The following is a 21,416-nucleotide window of genomic DNA, read 5'->3' on the forward strand; positions in this document are numbered from 1 at the left end:
ACAATATTGCACATTCGAGAAAACTAAAAACGCAGAATCATAGATAATGACCATATCTATCAGATTGCTGAATCTGGATCAGATCAGATCATTTTTATAGCCAAAAGGAACAAATCAATTTGCACTGGCTACGCAGCCCCCGACGTCACGCTCAGACTGATTTTCTGTCTCTCTCGCACGCACTCCTTGTCGTGTCGTTTAATATTAGCGGCGTCTGCCGGAGGAGAGCCATACTGACTTAGTATCGGGTATAACTGTAGAGTTGCGGTCTCCGCAGCAACTCACAACGTTCCCCCTCGTTGTGTTGTGTGTTTTATCAGAAGCCCTTCTGGCCGATTACACAGAGATATGGACAAAAGTAAGGGAAACAAACGTAAAGACCTGCGGCACAAATAAATAAATATCCATCCAACACATCTCTACGACTTCCCCCCTCTCTCTCTCGCTGAAATTTCCATGAAATATTTTTAGACTTGAGCTCCTCTCTGCCTTTGTGAACACTTCAGTGAACTTCAATTCTTTGTCGGGGGCCACTCGCCAATTGCAAATTTCCTTAGGGGGATCCAACTTATGTTAATTTCATAAATTCCATTCGCTTTGGATTGCTTTTAATTCTTTAAACATAGTTGAAGTCCTAGCAGCCAGCAGCCAAAAACCAACAACAAGAAAACAACAATTTTCCTGATAAATGTGCTCGTTATTTTTCATAACCGCAGAACACAGAACAGAACAACACTTTGTTACTGCCGTCAGTGGTTGGTTGCATAATTGCGTGGGAGACTGTGTCTGTGGGAAAAAGAAACGTAGTTCTTGGTATTCTCGTATGACAATTTTTTTTTTGTGGTTAAAATATACCTGAATTGTAAGGTGAAGTCTCCAATTTGTGCGCATATTTTTGTGCAGGATACATATAAAAACGTATACATATGTACATACATATGTATATCTCGGGTTTCCAGCAGAATTTCGATCTGTAGTAGTGTCAACAGCAACTGCTCTCCCTCTCTCAGCGACGCAGTTAGCATGTCTATCTTTCTCTTTCTAACCCACACCCACTCTCAACGCGCGCTCTCAACATCTGTTGCCGTTTGATCCTCTCTGAGCGAGTCGTCTCTCCCTACGCACTCTCTCTCTCCCTGACACATGCACAGCCAGTGGACAAGAACAAACATGCACAGCAATGGGAAAAAAGGCAACGCAAGATAACACTGCAACAATCTCGCAGGGAATTTGTGGACAGCAAACAGACCAAAATACACTGAGAATAATATTAGGAACCGACAAATAAGCTTATGCAAATGAATCCATTAAAAACCACCGACAAAAGACATACAATTTTGAATTTAAATATCAATGAATATAAATAGATATTTTTAATGAATTGCGGGGGAATATAATAATGGAAAATTAATTGTTTAAACAACCATCTTCTATTTCACTCCCCGTATATATTCGCCTCCGCAATCCGTTCGCCTAAAGGGTGGGGGGGCGGCCTATTATTTTCCATTGAATTTCGTGAAATGTAATTAAATTTTAATGCCTCCCATTATGTGAATTTGCATTTGGTCAAAAATGCTGCTGATAATTATGTAACCAATTAAGAGTAACCTTCGGCCACGTTGTCATGGCGCAAATATCTCTTGAAATTACTAAGTCGATTCGATATCGATGACAATTTTCACAAATATCAAGGGCCTTCTCTTTGTTCAATTATTTCTTGGGTAAATAATTGAAAGAAAAGGAATGTTAAGCTCGCTCTCTCTCATTCAGCTGATATCCTTTTTCGGACGTCTGCTATTAATAAAACTTGAGCAGCTTTTCCAAGTCTGACGAGGGGAGGAAAAACTGGCGGTACTTTTCTCGAATGTCAGTTAAATGTCAGACTATTTAGGGCAGGTCCACAGTCTATAATGGAAACCACATCAATTATGGAAAGGTATCAATGTTTTTTCGGGAATGGACATGCGTGTATCTAATTATGGCTTAAAATTTTCAACGAAATAACTGTTTAATTGGATAACAATTAGGGAAAAATATCCAAGGCTAAATATATCCTCTTTGAGCGGTTCAAGAGTTAGCCCAGTCCTTCATTCAGAATTCTGGAAGCACTTTTATATTCCGGCAATCACCTCTGGTGAGCCATGCCATTAAAAACGCCTCCGCATCAAACCGTGACTTTCCCCCATGCTTTCCGGCGACATGCAATTGAACAAATAAATCTGTGGGCTAATAAATTTTTAGCAACGCCTGAAGTAGAACCCAAGCGACGAAAGCCAGCTGTGGAGCCAGCATGCCATGCCATAAATGCTGTCGTCTGGGCCATTAAGGAAGCCTTCTCCTCCTCGACAGCCAGCCACTTTTCCTTTGGAGAGATGGAGGTCCTTCCCAGTATCGCTTGTCGCTGGCACCAGTGCCTGGGCTTGTGCCTGATTTTCAATTGAATACTATCGTACCACACTGCGTATACGTGCTAGCTCTTCCTGGGTTCCTACTCTTGCTATTGCTTTAAATTTCGCGCTGCTGTGTACGTACATACATATATGATTAAAAGCCATTTTTAGCACCTGTTCGGGCTGTTGATTTTGTATCACGGGCTTTAATTGCAATTTATTTTTTATGCCATGCAATTGGATTATTTATACATGAGAGCATAAGCTATTTCGAAGCCTCTTTTTACATGAATATGAAGATGCAGTTTTGTATAGATCTTGCAGTAGTTTGTTTGAATGGTTCTTAGTTGCTATTTAAATTGGAATAAGATCCGCAGTTCACATTGTGATACATGATAGCATTTTGCAGGTTTTGACAATGATACTTTTCAACTATGTAATTATTACTGCACAAAAATCGGAGAAGCATTGACAGGGCATTGAATTTCCTATCAAATAATAAATGCATATCTGTTGAAATTCCATTCAAAAGTTTATTAAAGCAAATGTCCATGAGTACAGCTTTATCGATTTCATGTTGCATTTATTCAACAGTTGACTTTTATTTTATTTTAAAGAAACTTTGTGGAAATTTATGTAATATTTTGCTGTTTTCTTTTTTCGCTTTGACAAAACGAAATGAAAACCAAAATAAAAACCACACAACCACACACATATGCTTTTTCTAGACAACAATAGATTTCATTAAAGTTGAATTCTTCTTTTGTTTAGTCGATGACCCTCTACCTATGGGATGAACGACAGTAATCCATCAGAATATAGGGAACAGAGCTTTTGCTTGCTTCCTTTAGCTCATGGAAGATTTTTCATTATTTTCTTTTTCCTTCTAATTGCTTAATCCCTTCAAGAGCCGACCTACATTCAAAGAAAATTTTTCATTTTTTCTTTCCTTAATTATGTTCAAGAATTTTCTTGTTTCGCCCCATGCCCATGCCCCAAACGACAAAGGATTGTACTTGCTGCACCTTAAGAATGGAAGGCAAAATGCTGATAACAAACACAGGGGGGAAAGCCGCAAAGTACGGGGACTAAAAACAATCACAACTCTGATTAAAAAAACGAGAAAGTTGACCCAGAGAAGCCCTGCATAAAAATTCTCCAACGTGTCAAAGGGAACAGTGCATCCAAGGGCTGATTTCAGATTTCATTCTGGATTTTTCTTTCAAATTTCCCTTCGTGGTCTTGCTTTAACTTTTGTCGGAGTTCTGCTTCTTAAATTTAATACATTTTATTCGTATTTTTCATTTCCTCGAAAAGAAAACTCAAAATTAAAGTTATTTCCGGGAAATGATTGACATCGGTGCTCAGGAACACCTTTGCGAATTGAATTATTCCAGTCAATTGCACAATCAACTGCACTTGATTGTCATTGATACATGACTTAATTGGATTTCCCGGAATCGCAGATGTCAGCAAAATGTATGCCTTTGCATTTGGGGTTTGCGGTTAATCCTGCTGGTTGCAGTGAAGGCCTGAGATTGATCTGAGAAGTCCTTAACTTCGATAGAATATTGTCTACAAAAAACCAGTATCGACTAGAAACTCCTGTCACAATTATTGGAGTGTATCACAAATTGCGTTGAACACAAAATCAATCACAAAGATTTTCCTCCGCATAGCCAAGAGTCTTCATAGCCGCATACTTCCCATGTTACGACTCCACGTCGGCAAAAATGCACCCAAGTACTACAAGGGCAATTGGTCCTTTGACTCGACGAAGGACGCCCTGAATTTTGAGCCGTACCACGATCTGGAGGATGTCGAGGAGCGGTACATATCCACGAATTCCTTCAACTTTCTCCGAACCATAACCCAGGAGGAAGAGCTTGTTTTTCGGCATGTTTACGGAAGAGACGATACGACTTACGATACCAGAGCGGTGGAGCTCAACGATATACGCGATCTAGTACTGTTTTTAATGCCAAGTGAGTTTCTGAGACCAAAATTCGTCGAATTCATGCACCACCAGGCGGTGTATCACCTCCTTCATTCGCTGACCATCTACTTTGAGTACTACCTCCGGATGGTGGAGTTCGTACTGATACGACGGGATGAAATTTCCGGCGAAAAGGCCCAGATTCAGAACGAGCAAACGAATGATATGAAGCGGGTATTCTCCGTATATTTGAGTCAATATCGGATGCTGGTGGCCCGCAATTACAGTGTGATCATCAAGGGCGAGGGCGACTTGGAAAAGTTCTACCACATGAAGAAGCTCGTCAACATTTCGCAAAGCATTTGGGACAAGAACTTTCACGAGCAGTTACTCGCATGCAGTACTCAGATCGTGTGGATTGCGATGCATCGCAGGGCCTACAATGTCATCGAAATGGAGATGAATCGCCTGTTTCGTTCCGAGCACTTTGTCACGGCTCGAGCTGGGTATTCTATCTTCACGCCAGCAGAGAAGAGTCTCCTGTATGGACGGAACTCCAGGATTATGAACTATCGCCAGCAGGTGTCTCCCCTCATTCAGGAGTTGCAAAAACCCAACAACGAGGACTTGCCCATTCTGTGGATTGGGAAGCGCAAGTATCGTGGCACTGATATTCGCATAATGGAGATGGAGCTGGAGTACATTGTGCCAGGACCCCAGTTGCGTCTGATCGACGTGGCCCATGGTATTTTGGGGCACCCCAGGAAGCTTTACAACACCATCCTGGAGCTCCACTGGCCCTCTGTGCGCTACTCGAATTTCTCCAAGCATCACGACCCCTATTTCATCGTTCGACAGCCCCTTCTGAAGATCCCCAAGATGGATGAAATGAAAAGGCGCCAAATGGCGGAGACCTACGAAAGTTTCTACAAAATCAAGGAGATAAACGATCATCCCTCCCGTGAAATCTATTTAAAGTGGGTGAAACGCGACAAACTCATCAATGATTATCGTTCTGGAGTCCTACTTACGAGTACCTTACTCCGAGCCGAGACCGAGTTGAACAGCACGAGCCTCAGGCCCATTGTCGATCAGATTATTGCCGACTACAAGAAGAGTGTGGCCAATAATCGCAAGCGTTAAATTTTGTTTTCTTCATTTGCTTCATTGATTGGTTTCGCTTTTTATTTTTTTATTTAAATATTGTAGGAGTTTTCTATCTCAAATGAAATATAAATATATAATATATATCGGGCGTATACTTTATTTCCTTCAAATGAAAATTTAAAATAAGAGTTATCCCCCGGAAACCATTGACTACGCTGCGCATTTCCGGAAACAATTTTTCAAGTAAAATTATTCCAGACAAATGCACAAGCGACAGCATTTGATAAAATATGTTTTCTCGATGAAATCATTGGGACATGATTTAATTGGATTTCCAGGAGTCACAGGTGTCAGCAAAATGTAGTAAGAGCCTGAACGAATCAAAGAAGGAGTCAAAGATTACAAAATACAACAAAAAACATATAAAAGTATAGGGTATTAGGAAAAGGGTATTAATAGTCAGGCAGTAGCAATGTGAGTTCCCGTTGGTTATTTCTGCTGGTTGCTTAGAGGGAACAGGAAGAAGAGACGAACGAATCCAACAAGATAACGAAAATGTGCGTGTGAGCATGTCGCATTTTAATGAATCTCAATCTCAACGAATGAACGCTTGTTTTTCGGAACGGATCTATAATGAAACCTGTTCCTGAAGACCATTCGTGGCAAAATGTTTGCCGGGTTAGCTAGTAATTTGATAAAACACAATGCCGTCAGGAACTGAATCGATCTGATTTGAAAAATGGCCCTTAGACTAGACACTAGTGTCACAAGTATTCGAGTACATCTCAAACTGCTTTGAACACAAAATAAATCACAAACATTTGCTTCTGCATACACTAGAATCATAATAACCGCATCCTTACCATGTTACGCCTGCACGTGGATGACTATTCGCCAAAGTACTACAGTGGCAAATGGTCCTGGGACTGGAAGAAGGACGTCCTACACTTTGAGCCGCACAATGATCTATCAGATGTCAAGGAGCGGTACATCACCACGAATTCCTTCAAGTTTCTCCGAACCATGAACCAGGAGGAAGAGCTCGTTTTTCGGCATGTTTTCGCAAGAGCCGATACGACTTACGATACCAATTCGGTGGTGCTCAACGATATACGAGATCTAGTACTGTTTTTCATGCCAAGTGAGTTTCTGTCATACAAATTTGTCGAATTCATGCACCATCGGGCGGTGTATCACCTCCTTCATTCGCTGACCATCTACTTTGAGTACTACCTCCGAATGGTGGAGTTCGTAATGATACGACGAGATGAACTTTCCGGACAAATGGGCCAGATTCAAAGCGAGCAAACGAATGATATGAAGCGGGTATTCTCTGTATATTTGAGTCAATATCGGATGCTCGTGGCACGCAACTACAGCATAATCGTCAAGGCGGAAGGTGACTTAGGAAAGTTTTACCACATGAAGATGGTCAACATTTCGGCCACCATTTGGGACAAGAACTTCCACGAGCAGTTACTCGCATGCAGCACTCAGATCGTGTGGATTGCGATGCATCGCAGGGCCTACAATATCATCGAAATGGAGATGAATCGCCTGTTTCGCTCCGAGCACTTTGTCACGGCTCGAACAGAGTATCCCACCTTCTCGCCAGTGGAGAGGAGTCTCCTTTACGGACGGAGCTCCAAGAACATGAACTATCGCAAGCAGGTGTCGCCCCTCATTCAGGAGTTGGAGAATCCTAAGGAGGAGGACCTGCCCATTCTGTGGATCGGAGAACGCAAATATCGTGGCACTAACATTCGCATAATGGAGATCGAGCTGGAGTACATTGTGCCGCCACCGCAACTCCGCCTGATCGACGTGGCCCATGGTATTTTGGGGCATCCCAGGAAGCTCTACAACACCATCCTGGAACTGGATTGGTCTGCGGTGCGGTACTGCAACTTATCGATGAAACATGACCCCCATTTCATGGTTCGACAGCCCCGTCTTAAGATCCCCAAGATGGATGAAATGAAGAGGCACCAAATGGCGGAGACCTACGAAAGTTTCTACAAAATCAACGAGATATACGATCTTCCCTCCCATGCCATCTACTTAAAGTGGGTGAAACGCGACAAACTCATCAATGATTATCGTTCTGGAGGCCTGCTTACGAGTAACTACCTGCGAGCCGAGAACGAGTTGAACAGCACGAGCCTCGGGCCCAGCGTCGATCAGATTATTTCCGACTACAAGAAGGCCATGGTCAAGCATCGCAAGCGTTAAATTGTTTTTCCTTCAATTCCATTTCCATGGTTCAGCATATTCGTTGTATGTTTTGTGTCTATTTGTATACTTTTTATATATTTGCATGGGAAAACTAATTTTAAAAGGAAACAATTAATTCCGGCAATTAATAAAACAATGATGGCGGAGTAAAAGGCTTTCCTTTGAGTAAAAAATACCCAAACCGACAGCCACACAATGACTCCAATTAAAAATACAATGCAAACAGCATTACGCATGTGGAAAAGCCACAAAAGTGCGGGTGGGCCGCCTGTGGAAGGCTTTACTGTGAGCCAACTTTAAGCATGGAGTTGCCGCTGGCGATTTCTTTGTTTTTCTTTTGAGGTTTTCGCATAAATTTATCCACAAGAGCTCATAAATTCTAGCCTATTTAATGACATTATGAGAGGCTGAAGCGTTGGCGTTTAATGAGCAGGGATAACGAATTCAGTCTGGGTTAAGGATAGAATTTTCCCTGCAGCTAAAAATACTTCAGATTAAATTACTAAAACAGGAAGTTCCTTTCTGAGTTCTGAGTTCTGACTTCTGGCTGATGATTTGAGAAACAGCTAGAGGAAAACTCAATTACCATCTTTGTTTGAAGCACAAAAATAACTCCTCCTTTGTAGGGTCCCAATAAATTATTCCAACAAATGGCCAAGAGATAAAACTAAACGGTTAATGGCAGTCGGTCCCAAGAGTTGCCATAAAAAAAGGAGAAAGCTTTCTATCATAAATGTTGACTATAATGAAAGCTCTTGAAGGCACAGCAACACTCTCTCTCTCTCTCTCTCGCTTAGAGTTCGGTGTTTCAGTTCGGAAAAGAACGTTGAGAACATAATTTGGCTATGTAATGTTGAATAATTCTTTGAAAAAGACGTAATATTTAATGGGTGAAACATTAAATTATAAAGGGAATACTTCTTTAAGCCAACAAATCGACCTTCATCTAAATTTCTACCAAAAACTTCCCCTGTAGAAGTTCTTTCATAACTTTTCTGACACTTGTATGCAAATCGGTACAAAATCTGCGAGCAAACAAGTCCAACTTTTTGTCCGTTCTGTGGGTTAAAAAAAGTTTGAAAGCGGAGATTGGAAGGGAATGGTATATTCGGGCCACTCTTAAAATGTTTTTAATCTTTTCCACTATGCAAAATTTCCGTCTGGGCTAACACCTGTATCCCACTCTCCAATGTTGGAGCTACAGGAATTATTATTTATCTAGTTACATTTCCACACACCGCCTATCATTGTGAGTACATTTCAAATTCTCCACATTATTCAGAGACACAACAAGTAAAAGTGACACAACTCCTTCCGTAATCGTAATTTTCGGCTTGCGATGAAGCGCGTCCACGTGGATAACTATGCGCCCAAGTACTATAGCGGCAAGTGGTCGTGGGACTCGAAGAAGGACGCCCTACACTTTGAGCCGCACAACGATTTGTCGGATGCCAGGGAGCGATACATCACCACGAACACTCACAAGTTTATGCGCACCATAAACCAGGAGGAGGAGCTGATCTTTCGCCAGGAGTTCGTTCGGTCTGAGAGTAGCTTCGATAATGACACAGTCGTGATATACGATATACGCGATCTGGTGCTGTTTCTAATGCCAACTGAATTCCTAACTTACAAATTTGTCGAGTTCATGCACAAGCCGGCTGTGTATCGACTGCTCCATTCGCTGACCATCTACTTCGAGTACTACCTCCGGATGGTGGAGTTCGTACTGATACGACGGGATGAGCTCTCTGGCCAAATGGCCCAGATTCAGAGCGAGCAAACGAATGATATGAAGCGGGTATTCTCTGTATATTTGAGTCAATATCGGATGCTGGTGGCCCGCAACTACAGTGTGATCATCAAGGGCGAGGGCGACATGGGGAAGTACTACCACATGAAGGAGATCGTCAACATTTCGGCCACCATTTGGGACAAGAACTTCCACGAGCAGTTCCTCGCATGCAGCACTCAGATCGTGTGGATTGCGATGCATCGCAGGGCCTACAATGTCATCGAAATGGAGATGAATCGGCTGTTTCGCTCCGAGCACTTTGTCACGAGTCGTCCGGAGTATCTGAGCTTCACACCGGCGGAGCGGAGTCTTCTGTATGGCCGCAACAGCAAGATCGTCAATTATCGCACTCAGGTGTCGCCCCTCATCCAGGAGCTGCAGCACATTCGGGCGGAGGACCTGCCCATTCTGTGGATTGGGGAGCGCAAGTATCGTGGCACTGACATTCGCATCATGGAGATGGAGCTGGAGTACATTGTGCCGGGACCCCAGTTGCGTCTAATCGACGTGGCCCATGGTATTTTGGGGCATCCCAAGAAGCTCTACAACACCCTCCTGGAGCTCGACTGGCCCTCTGTACGCTACTCAAACTTCTCCAAGCATCACGACCCGTATCACATCATTAGGCAGCCCCATTTAGACATCCCAAAGATAGATGCAATGAAGATGCGCCAAATGACCGTGCAATATGAGCACTTCTACGAAATCCACAACCTATTCGAGACGTGCCATCGCCAGGTGATCTTCAAATGGCTGCGTCGCGAGAAGATCATCAAGTTCTATCGCTCTGGGGGTCTGCTCACGAACATCGTCTCGCGCTGCGAGAAGGAGCTGGCCACCACTGCGCATGGGCCCCGCGTGGATCAGATAATCGCCAATTACTTCAAGGTCAAGAGCCGCCTGCGCAAGGAAGCGCAAAGCAGAGAAGGAGATGATGACACCGTGGCTTCCGGCCGCATCGGAAATGCTTCGCCTAAAGAAAAGAACCAGGTCGCGGATATGTTTTACGATTAACAATAACCTGGTTCGGACATCAGGGTTTCTTTGAGTTTAGTTTCAAATTATTTGTTATTCAGTAAAGGTAAGAACTTTTAGTATCGAACCAAAAATGATCAAAAATATGTCGGCTGTTATCCCAACGATTTCCGTTCCCAGAAGTCTTGGCATCTGATTCCATATCGTCCATTATTTTTTCCCATCCTTAAGCTCCGGCCCGTTTGCCGCAAAGATTAACTAAATCCCATACAAAAGTTGTATAAAATTTTAGATTATAGTAAAGTATTAAATCCACACTAAGATCCAATAATGGCTAGATCTGATCATATATGAATGGAAAATTTTCGTTTGAAACAAAATGTTGATACTAAATGGAATAGATTTTGTATCGAAAAATCGTATTAAAAATTCAAAAATAGTGTTCAATAAATACCTTGGAATAGTTTGATTCTCTGGATCTGGATCTCTATAAATATCTCTAGTGGCGATTGCAGACTTTTCTTTCCCACTGTTTTGAGATGTCATCAGCTGTTCTTCAGATTAGATTATCGAGGAGGGAAATCTGCCGGCGCCTCCTAACAGTCGCTCGAGAGAAGTTGTTCCGTTCAGTCCGAAAGTCTTTTGTTCCGAATCATGTCTGTGCCGCCATATTTGCACTTTACCCAAATCGGGGATCCAGTACTCCGTCAAATAGCGGAGGAAGTGCCGCCCGAACGCATTGGCACCGTCGAGATCGATCAGATCGTGGATCGCATGGTAAAAGTATTGCGTCACTATGACTGCGTGGGCGTGGCAGCGCCCCAGGTGGGAGTGCCACTTCGGATCATCGTAATGGAGTTCCGTGAGGGCAAGCAAGAGCAATTCAAGCCAGAGATCTATGCAGAACGCAAAATGTCAACGCTTCCCTTGGCGGTGAGTCTCTGTAATCTCTGTTGTTATTTAATTAGTCTAAAAATACGTCTATAAATCATATGCACCTTAGGTGTTTATAAATCCGGAGCTCGAGATAACCAGTAGCGCGGTAAACAAACATCCCGAAGGCTGTATGAGTGTTAGAGGCTACTCGGCCCAGGTGGATCGCTACGACAGGGTGCGCATCAAGGGAATTGGAAAGCTGGGAACTCCTTCCGAGATGGAGCTGGAGGGCTGGAACGCGCGCATTGCCCAGCACGAGGTGGATCACTTGAATGGCAAGATCTATGTGGATCGCATGGATGTTTCCACCTTCAATTGCCTCAGCTGGCAGCAGATTAACGCGGCCGAAGGACGATCCGCCATTTGGTTTCACAAATAAAATAAAATTTTAAACACTTGCTTTTGTTGGAACTAGTCTAAAAAAACGGTTTTAGCGAAAATGGGCAAACAAAAAGGAAAACGAAAGAGGATAGTCGTTCCTATTGTTCAATTTCGATATTCCGTCGAATATGATTAGCTAGATATTTAGCCATGCCCGTATAGTTTTATACGATCGGTGAATCAATTTTCTACTTAACTGGCTTATTTTAAATACTTGCTTTTATTGCATTTTGTGTAAAAAAAGGTTTCAGCAAAATAGGTCAAACAAAAACAAGGTTGTAGCAAAATAGGTCAAACAAAACAAGCGAAAGAGATAGTCGTTCTTATTGCACAATTTAGAGATTCCGTTGAATAATTCTTGCTAACTAAAACCCTTAGTTTTGCCCACGTAATTTTAGACCATTGATGAATAAATTTTCTACAAGATTGGACAGTTTTTAGTCCTTGCTTTTATTGTTTTATGACTAAAGCCAACAAGTAAAAAAAAAAAGCGCCGTGTTGCTGGTATTTAAAAACATGATGCGTGTATATGTCCTCGTATACCCTATTTCGTTAATTTAATATGATGGTCCTGTTTTCCAAACTGGTTTTAAAACGTAATTAATAAAAAATTGTTCTCAAATTTATAGGTTTTAGACATATTGATGCATATGATTATTATCTTGTAAATATCTCCTTATACCTATTCTTGGTCTCTGTGGGAAGACAATAAACTGCAAAATATCGTTTAAATAGCTTTAAAACATAGACTAAACTGTTTTTGCATTAATTGGAGCATGGGATGACAAACATTTTCTACTATACTATACTATAATACCCTTTTCCCTAGGGTATGAAAATTAGTGTTGTCGCAACTTTTGTGTATGGAATGAGACTAGTGATGAGAGCACCACAAAAATACCGACATTTGTATTTTCAATCAGCTGGGAGAACTTAATTTTACTGGTTCACAAGCTCACAACTGTATCGATCCATCCCTGCGGTCAGCTGTTGTTGTTTACTAAAATCTACGCGAAAATGCTGCTTAGGCAACCGGCAAACCTTTATAAATCCATTATTGGAGCCCGCCGCAACCTCAGCACGGGTCTGCCCTCTGCCCAATCATTTAGGAAATGGTATCAACAACTGTGGACAACGGAGCGTACCAATCTGCCGCCCTACAACCACTTTACACAAATCGGGGATCCTGTGCTCCGGCAACAGGCGGCCGCAGTGCCTCTGGAGCTCATCGAGGGTCCCGAAATCGAAGCCATTGTTGAGCAAATGGTCAAGGTACTCCGAAAGTACAACTGTGTAGGTATAGCCGCGCCACAGATTGGCGTTTCCCTCAGAATCATCGCCATGGAGTTCAAGAAGAGTATGCAGAAGGAAATGCCAGACGCCGTATACCAGGCGCGACAGATGTCAGAGCTGCCACTGACCGTAAGCGTGTAATATTAACCTTACTGCCATCTGTAACTCCCTCCACTTGCAGGTCTTGATCAATCCCGTGCTGACGGTGACAAATTACTCGAAACTGAAACATCCCGAGGGCTGCATGAGTGTCCGTGGCTTTTCCGCGGAAGTGGAACGCTTCGAGGGCGTGAAACTTAGCGGCCTGGACAAGAGTAGCAAGCAAAATGATCTCATATTGAGTGGCTGGAACGCACGTATTGCCCAGCACGAGATGGATCACTTAGACGGCAAGCTGTACACGGATCAAATGGATCGTTCGACCTTCTCTTGCACCTGCTGGGAGGCTGTGAATACCAAGTCCGGACGCGTGGAGATACCATTTTACAAATAATTTATGGTATTGTTTTTTAATTAACTAAAATATTGAAACTGTTTTAAAGGAAAGTCCGTGCGTTGGCACTAATCCCCTAATTTGGGGGGCGCAAATTTGATTAGATTCTTGTTGGCCAGCTCTAGAACCGTTTTGACCTTGAAGTACTCCTTGCAGTTCCACAGCTCGTGCTTATCCATCACATAGGTGAACAGATCGTTCATCTCGCGCTTCAGGTGACGATGCGCCTCTGCCAGCTTTGTGTGCAGCTCCAGAACCACCTTGTGGAGGTTCTCCTTGGCAGCAGTCCGGTTCTTCTGGTACTCCTCCTCTTCCCCCAGATTGACAGCATCCTCCTGCATGGTATGATTGTGCCAATCCGTCCAACGCTGCATCAGAACCTTTCCCAAATAGTTGACTATGCCCCCGCGCAAGATGAACTGCCGTATGACCGGATGGGTGTTACCAGCTGCGTCCCGATAGGCGGCTTCCCCGTTGATGGGATGGGATTTCTTATCCATTCGCTCGTCCTCAAATGTGAAAAGGGTCTCCATACCCAAATCATACTGTTTGAACAGAAAGGGTTTCCTCTCCATTCCGTCTTACTATTGTTTGCTGTCCAAAAATATTTCTAAAATTTTACTGTGCTCTGTTTGACGAACGAGGCAGGACAGGTGTTGAAAGCCTTCAAACAAAACCGTCTCAAGGCTCAAGTTTTCACAGCTAAAGCAAATATTACTAATCAAATCTGTCCAGGCATCGAGTAGAGATTTCTTGAAAATCATCTTTATATTTACTTTTATAACTTATTTCTAAATCATTTTATATACAGACATGTACGTGATAGGATTTGAATTTAAACAAAAGCCGCGGTTATATAGATACATATATCGGTATCAGAGACACAACAAAAACAACGGTACATTTGAAAAACCTGGAATTTTTATAGTCAAATGCAAAAGAGTTATGCAGGATCCAAACGTACATCCTCTGTCTTGTATTTTGACATAGTTCTCCCTAGAACAGACCCTCGATCTGTCCCGTCTCCGTGTTCAGATCAATGTCATAGATGGCCGGGCGCGTGGAGAGACCTGGCATTTTGGTAATCTCCCCGCACATGGCCACCACAAAGCCAGCTCCAGCCGAGACATAGACATCCTCCACGTCCAGTGTGAAGCCCTTGGGGGCTCCCTTGATTTTGGCATCACCGCTCAAGGAGCCCGACGTCTTGGACATGCAGATGGGAAGATTGCCAAAGCCCTGGAGGGAAAAAAGGTATCTAGAGGGTGCTTTGAAGGAGCATCTTTAGTGGATTGTTGCACTTACCGCCTCTGTCAATCGCTTGACCTTCTCTTGGGCGTTTGCCGAGAGCACCACCCTGCCAGCACCGTACATGGTCGTCGCAATCTTCGTCATCTTGTCCAGCAGCGGCAGTTCCAGATCATAGAGCAGCTTGAAGTTGTTTCCCTTTTCGCAGGCCTTGATCACGGCATCCGCAAGCTCCACAGCACCGGCGCCACCATCGGACCAGTGGGTGGACACAACGGCAGCAAAGGCACCAGCCTTCAGAGCGGCGCTCTTGAGGAGTTCATGCTCCGCCTGGGTATCGGTGACATGGACATTGATGCAGACAACCACTGGCATGCCGAAGGCCTGGCCATTGGCGATGTGCTGCAGCAGATTAGGCAGACCCTTCTCCAGCAGCTCCAGATTCTCCTCGGTGTACTGCTTGTTCAGGGGCGCTCCGGGAGTGACCGGTGCACCGCCGCCATGCATTTTGATGGCCCGAACGGTGGTAACAAGGACCACAGCATTGGGTTTGCGTCCCGAGGTGCGGCACTTGATGTTGCAGAACTTCTCCATGCCAATGTCGGAGCCGAAGCCGGCCTCCGTGCACACGAAACCATCCTTGCCGACCAGCTTGAGGCCAATCTCGTCGGCGATGATGGAGTTGCAGCCATGGGCGATGTTGGCAAAGGGTCCAGCATGCACCAGCACCGGAGTACCCTCCAGACTCTGCATCAGATTCGGCTCCAGGGCGTCCTTCAAGAGCACAGCGAGAGCACCAGTCACGCCCAGATCATCAGCGGTCACGGGCTTGCCCGATCTATCGAAAGCCACCACCATGTCGGCGAGCCGATGCTTCATGTCCTTCAGGCAGCGGGAGAGCGCCAGCACGGCCATGATCTCGCTGGCCACCGCAATGGAGAAGCGTGTCTCGCGCGAGATGCCCTTTTCCGTGGGAGACTGGCCCACCGTAATGGAACGGAGGTATCGATCGTTGATGTCCACTACGCGCTCCCACATGATCGTCTCCGGGTCGATGTCCAGGCGTGCAAAGGCGCCGTACTCCTCCTCTGTCAGCGCATCCGGATCGGTCTTCTCAATGCCCAGACGCTTCAGGCGACGCAGCTGGATGGGCGAGAACTTGCGCTGACCCTTGATCCGCGGCACCAGGCGCTCATACAGTGCCTTGTCCTTCTGCGTGCACTCGTGGAAGATGCGCGTATCCAGCTGTGCGGCCAGCAGGTTATTGGCCGCCGACACCGCATGAATGTCGCCCGTCAAATGGAGATTGAACTCCTCCATGGGTATGACCTGGGCGTAGCCGCCGCCCGCCGCGCCACCCTTGATGCCAAAGGTGGGTCCCTGCGAGGGTTGTCGAAGGGCAGCGATCACATTCCTCTTCTTATGGGCGCCCAGTGCCTGGACGAGGCCCATCAACGAGGTGCTCTTGCCCTCACCCAAAGGTGTGGGTGTAATCCCCGCCACCACCACATAGCTGCCCGCCTCCTTGTCAGCCAGACGGTCGAGCACCGAAAGCGAGATCTTGGCCTTTTTGTTGCCATACAGCGACACATCGCGCGACTCCAGGCCGATCTCCTTGGCCAGCAAAGCAATGTCCTTGGGCTTCTGCCCGCGTGCAATCACAATGTCACTGGGTACCGGCCTCAGGGGCTTCAATGGCAGCGGCTCCAGTGTCCATTGGGTGCGCATCTGGCGGTCCAGGGCCCTGGCCGCCGAACGGACGGTGTTCTTCATCAGCATGGCCACGGTCATGGGTCCAACGCCGCCAGGCACGGGTGTGATATGTCCAGCAACCTTCTTTGCCTCTTCGTAGTCCACGTCGCCCACCAGACGGCTGCCGCTGGCCTTCGAAGGGTCTAAACGAGGATTAAAGGATTTCTGGGATTAGAATGGGAATCCAGAAGAAGTCGATGGATTTCCATAGAGCGCTATTTCTAGACTAAAACCCGCAACAAAATTGTAATCCAGAATCATGCATCTTATCTGTCGATGTGGACCCCCAGGGCGGGTCACTGCGGGGTCATTCGCACTGATAAGGTATACAGGGGAAAATGATCAACAAGTGGCAACGATAGAAATGCATTTGGTAAAGGAAAATTACAAGCGAAGGCATAGATTAAATGATTATGTTTGGGAGGCTATAAAGATCCATTCTTATAGGAAAAGCTATCAAAAACCTTCATAAATTCAAAGAGATATATAATGAGGTATATAAAACAATGATTCCAGAAGGGAGAACCTATCATAGCCCCTCAAAAAAAAAGGTATCCTTCCTCACCTGGCTTCACATTAATGCCACAATCGATGACCACCGCACCGGGCTTTATCCACGATCCCTTGACCATCTCGGCGACGCCGATGCCCACCACTAGGATGTCCGCACTCCTTGTGATCTCCTCGATGTTACGCGTCTTCGAATGGCACACCGTCACCGTGGCATGGGCCCACTTCAAGAGCTCTGCGGCAGGAGTACCCACGATTTTGCTGCGACCCAGGACGACGGCTCTGGCTCCAGAAATCTCCACTCCGGCGCGACGAATGAGCTCGATGCAGCCCCAGGGAGTGCAGGGCAGGAAGCCGCCAAGATCCCCGATGGCCAAGCGACCCTCGTTGACGGTGTGGAGGCCATCCACATCCTTTTCGGGCGCCACGGCGTCCGTGATGCGATGCGAATCGATGGGGGAATCGCAGTCCAGTGGCATCTGCACGATGATGCCATGCACTCGGGGGTCGTCGTTCAGATCGTTTATCTACAAAATGAAAATTTCTTTGGGTTCCGTTTCCCGTTGCATAATCCACAATCGATAACCCACCTTATCGAGCAGCTCCACTTCGGTGATGGTGCGGGGCAGCTGTACGTGGACCGCCTCGATGCCAATCTCCGTGGCCGCCTTGACCTTCATGCGAATGTAGACATTGGAGTCCTCGCGTCCGCCCACCTGAACGATCCTCAGTCCAGGCGTGAACTTTGGCAGCAGCCTCGTCATGGAGGTCACCTCACCGCGCAGCTCCTCGCGTATATTTCTGGCAGTAGAAAGGGCGTAATGATTGGTGGAATGATCTCTCAGGGATCTCTCTGGGACTCACTTGGCCACGGCCGTGCCCGATATGATCTTGGCCTCGTTGCTCATCTTCCTAGCCGGCTCGTCTCTCCGCTGAACACCGCTGAAACAACGCACAAGGTTTCTTAGTCCGGGAACCCAACAACTTTGACGCCTCACTAGCGACGCCAATACGATCGATTCGCGCAATGAAACTCGACTGAGCGGCCTGCCACCAATGGCAGTCCTATCTATAGGCTCCAGGTGCCTCTCCCTACTCTGGGATTAAGCCATGCTCTCGCTCTCCGTCTCCTATCACCCGCTACCCGCTTATCAGCGCCTTTCCGATTAGTAGGTTTCAGGTTCCGTGGGTCACATCTTTCGATTGCCAGCCGTAAATAACACCATTATGTGACGTCTGTGCAGGGGCTCTAAGAGCCACAACATGATCCATTCCAGCCCAAGGAAAAAAACCGCAAAAGGGAGTAGGAAATCATGGTATAAGATGGATTACCAGGAAAGTCGCTTGCGAAAGTAATTTCCATATCAAATCTTATCGTTGGAGAGGTGGGAACTTTTGAAATGATTGTTAAGGTGTTACGAAATGGGGAAATGTTTACTATGGGAACGATTGGTAGAATGTTAATAAATATGTGAATACCTATGTGCATAGGTAAGATATGAGGGGAGAAATAAGTTAATTGAAAAGAAAGAGGTCCATAAACCACGAAAACAAGAAATACTAATAACAATTAAGTAAAAGTATTCGGTTTCCATAACAAGTTCTAAAAGATCTAAGCATTTTCAACAAATATTTAATATATTTTTGTTTTTCACATATATTTTAGCCCCGATCCTTAGCATGCAACCCACTGTAAGGCGGTACACTTGTACCTGCCACAATTAACAGCGTTTTCCTAATCTAACTAAACAAAAAGAAATACGCCTCGAGCTCAAACAATTCTGCACGAAGGCAAACAGAACAGAACCTCAGTAAATAGCATGAAACCAGTCCCTATCAGCAAGGTGTCAATTGGTTGGACCGATAAGCGATCCCCAAAAACAGAAACAGAGAGATAGAGAGCGTCTCTATTCTATGCTCTCCTCATAGAACTCTTGGGGCGCACTAATCTTAACAGCTGCCCGCAGCTTGGCCGAACGACTGCGACTATTCCGGGAGACCTCTTCGGGGTCTGGCACAATGACATGTCGATTGAGCTGCCGCCAGTGTTTTTCGTTCAGGGATTGAAGCATTTCGGGATCATCGATGAGCTCGTGACTGGAGTACTTCAGCGGCAGGGGATTGGCTGCGCCAGCGACAACATGCCCATTGATGTGCCGCTTGACAATGGTGTCCTCCAGGGAGTGAAAGGTGATGGTAACCAGGCGACCATCGAGGCGCAGCATTTCGTTGGCCAGCAGCATGCCGTAGTTGATTTCGTTGAGCTCGTTGTTCACGAAGATGCGCAGCGCCTGGAACGTCTTGGTGGCCGAGTGCGCCGGGCGCTGCAGCTTGTCCTTGCGCGGGCCACTGTCGAGGGCATCCTCCACGAGGTTCGCCAGCTGTCGCGTCGTCTCAATCTTGATCATTGCGTTGCGGGCATCCACTATGTATCTGGCAATCTTTTTGGCTGCCTTTTCCTCGCCGTAGATGCGCAGAATCTTGACCAGATCTCCTTCGTCAACTTTGGCCAGGACATCAGCGGCACTCAGACCGCCACTGAGTCCCCCATCCATGCGCATGTCCAGCGGCCCATCGTGGGAGATGGAGAATCCGCGAGCCGCCTCATCGAACTGCATGGAACTGCAGCCAAAATCAAAGAGCATGCCATCAATCGAGTTCTTGGCCAGGTTCTGCTCCCCAAAGAGTCGTGGGATGTCGGAGAATTTCCCGAGCAAAGGGATGATCCGCCCCTTGTATTCCTCCGTTTCGCTCAACTCCTGCGCCAGCTGGTAGGCCACTGGGTCCCGATCCAAGGCGTAGACTTTGGCATCGGGCAGGGTATCGAGGAGTCGTCGTGTGTGACCCCCTGCCCCGAAGGTCATGTCGAAGAAGGTTCTGCCGGGTGCCCCCTTCAAGTACTCGATGGCTGTGTCGCAGAGTACAGGCACATGGGGAGCGGCGCCAGTAGGAGGAGCGGCAGCTGTTGCTGTGTTGGTGTTGTGTCTTAGATATTCTAGCCTTATTCTAGTGGGGATTAGGAGTCGCTTGAGCATGATGGTTATTTCTTCTTTGAGCCCGCACCGTCGTTGAGATACTGCAGAAACTCGGAGCTCAACACTTGACTGCACTGTGCGGCCGTCAGTCCAGTGGCCGTTGATTCGTGGGTGCGTGGATACTTCTTGGCGTACACGTTGTTCGAAAGCCGCTCCAGCGCCTCAATCTGTCGGTCCAGATCCTTGTCCGCTTCGCTATTTAGGCTGGTTGAGAATCGAGTAACTTGTTTGCGAATCTGCTCACCGAGATCCCTTTTATGCGGATTAGAGGATAGAGAAAGTGTTTTATTGGAGAGGCAGCAAATGGAACTTTGTTTGGTTTTGTGGCAGATGTTCGTTCCAAGCAGCACGACTGGTGTTTGGGGCAGGGGTTGGGGCTATTCCTGGGAAAGAAATCGAAGCTAAAAGTAATGGGAAACCGCAGAGAAAAAAGAGGAGCGAAAGCTACAGCCTAAGGCAATCTTTTAGCCAGAATTCAGGACCATCCCTAGATTCCACCACTCACTGGACCTCTGCACCATCTCCAAAGAGATATTCCTCTGGGATTAGCTGATAGGAAAACTTTGAAGACATTTTTGAAGGCAAGAAAAAAACACACGTAAAGCTTGACTAAACCAAACGCGTGCAAAACCGGCAGAACTATGGGCCCCATGTAAGCCACGATCGTTACCATGAAACTAGCGATCCACACAGACAGATCCCACCGCCGTGCAACTTTTGTGGAACCTGAATTGCTGGATGGCGGCAACATCTATTAAGACAATCCCACAGTAACATCTTTCGAAACTAGAATTTTACATCTGACTGAAACTACTTGCATTCAAATGACACTTGCTCCATTTATTTGTTGACATTTGCCACATTTAATTGTTAGATAATCCACAAGACCCCCAATCGCCGCCGCCCACTGGCCGCCAGAAACGAACATTCCCACGCATTTCTGTTGTGTTTTTGTGTGGATGATGATATTTACCTGCCAATTTTTGTCTTGTCCGTTGGCCACTTTTCAAGTACTTTCAGGTATTTTTGGTATTGTGCCGACATTGTTTAAACAAATTGCTAAAAAAAAACGCGGCAACGTGCGCTGATAAAATAGTTATCGACCCTCAGAAATATACCAAAGTATACCGTCTCATTTTAAAAATATACCGTAGATATACTGACGAATTCAGGTTCTATTTTACTTATTCCTCGTTTTTTGATATTCCGTGGAATATTACTAGCTATATAGAACATTTAGCCATGCACACATAATTTTATCCGATTAATGAATCAATTTTCAGCTTGACCGGCTAATGTTATGTACTCCTTTGTATATCAATTTTCCTAA

At 45.7% G+C, this 21,416-nt stretch overlaps 7 protein-coding genes across 8 annotated transcripts; 4 read left to right on the plus strand and 3 right to left on the minus strand.

The window, feature by feature from the left end:
* The first annotated feature begins 3,989 nt into the window (after positions 1–3,989).
* Positions 3,990–11,042, plus strand: LOC108157344. Of its 2 annotated transcripts, XM_033389629.1 has the most exons (2): positions 3,990–4,785; positions 9,695–11,042. In XM_033389629.1, the coding sequence occupies exons 1-2, from the start codon at positions 4,099–4,101 to the stop codon at positions 10,475–10,477; spliced, it is 1,470 nt and encodes a 489-aa protein (XP_033245520.1). In that variant the 5' UTR covers positions 3,990–4,098; the 3' UTR covers positions 10,478–11,042. The 2 variants fall into 2 exon arrangements, with proteins under 2 accessions (XP_033245520.1, XP_017144853.1); XM_017289364.2 differs by lacking the exon at positions 3,990–4,785 and having other exon boundaries at positions 8,904–11,042.
* Positions 6,186–7,814, plus strand: LOC108157346. The gene has a single exon (XM_017289366.2). The coding sequence runs from the start codon at positions 6,298–6,300 to the stop codon at positions 7,663–7,665; it is 1,368 nt and encodes a 455-aa protein (XP_017144855.1). The 5' UTR covers positions 6,186–6,297; the 3' UTR covers positions 7,666–7,814.
* LOC108157349 (peptide deformylase, mitochondrial) lies at positions 10,989–11,799 on the plus strand. Its single transcript, XM_017289370.2, has 2 exons — positions 10,989–11,371; positions 11,442–11,799. The coding sequence occupies exons 1-2, from the start codon at positions 11,093–11,095 to the stop codon at positions 11,751–11,753; spliced, it is 591 nt and encodes a 196-aa protein (XP_017144859.1). The 5' UTR covers positions 10,989–11,092; the 3' UTR covers positions 11,754–11,799.
* Positions 11,800–12,731: 932 nt separating this feature from the next.
* On the plus strand, positions 12,732–13,621 carry LOC108156187 (peptide deformylase, mitochondrial). The gene is made up of 2 exons (XM_017287517.2): positions 12,732–13,177; positions 13,230–13,621. Exons 1-2 carry the CDS (start codon positions 12,773–12,775, stop codon positions 13,539–13,541), a joined length of 717 nt encoding a protein of 238 aa, XP_017143006.1. The 5' UTR covers positions 12,732–12,772; the 3' UTR covers positions 13,542–13,621.
* On the minus strand, positions 13,586–14,222 carry LOC108156188. The gene has a single exon (XM_017287519.2). The coding sequence runs from the start codon at positions 14,114–14,116 to the stop codon at positions 13,610–13,612; it is 507 nt and encodes a 168-aa protein (XP_017143008.1). The 5' UTR covers positions 14,117–14,222; the 3' UTR covers positions 13,586–13,609.
* Positions 14,223–14,444: 222 nt separating this feature from the next.
* LOC108156189 (C-1-tetrahydrofolate synthase, cytoplasmic) lies at positions 14,445–21,151 on the minus strand. Its single transcript, XM_017287520.2, has 6 exons — positions 21,060–21,151; positions 17,916–17,993; positions 17,642–17,852; positions 17,107–17,578; positions 14,847–16,684; positions 14,445–14,780 (listed from the first exon to the last, which is right to left on the minus strand). Exons 1-6 carry the CDS (start codon positions 21,128–21,130, stop codon positions 14,538–14,540), a joined length of 2,913 nt encoding a protein of 970 aa, XP_017143009.1. The 5' UTR covers positions 21,131–21,151; the 3' UTR covers positions 14,445–14,537.
* LOC108156186 (probable methyltransferase-like protein 15 homolog) lies at positions 18,699–21,148 on the minus strand. Its single transcript, XM_017287516.2, has 2 exons — positions 21,060–21,148; positions 18,699–20,338 (listed from the first exon to the last, which is right to left on the minus strand). The coding sequence occupies exon 2, from the start codon at positions 20,084–20,086 to the stop codon at positions 18,959–18,961; it is 1,128 nt and encodes a 375-aa protein (XP_017143005.1). The 5' UTR covers positions 20,087–20,338; positions 21,060–21,148; the 3' UTR covers positions 18,699–18,958.
* Positions 21,152–21,416: the final 265 nt, after the last annotated feature.

The sequence above is a fragment of the Drosophila miranda genome, chromosome 2 (genome assembly GCF_003369915.1).
Source record: "Drosophila miranda strain MSH22 chromosome 2, D.miranda_PacBio2.1, whole genome shotgun sequence".
In the NCBI taxonomy this organism is placed as follows: domain Eukaryota; kingdom Metazoa; phylum Arthropoda; class Insecta; order Diptera; family Drosophilidae; genus Drosophila; species Drosophila miranda.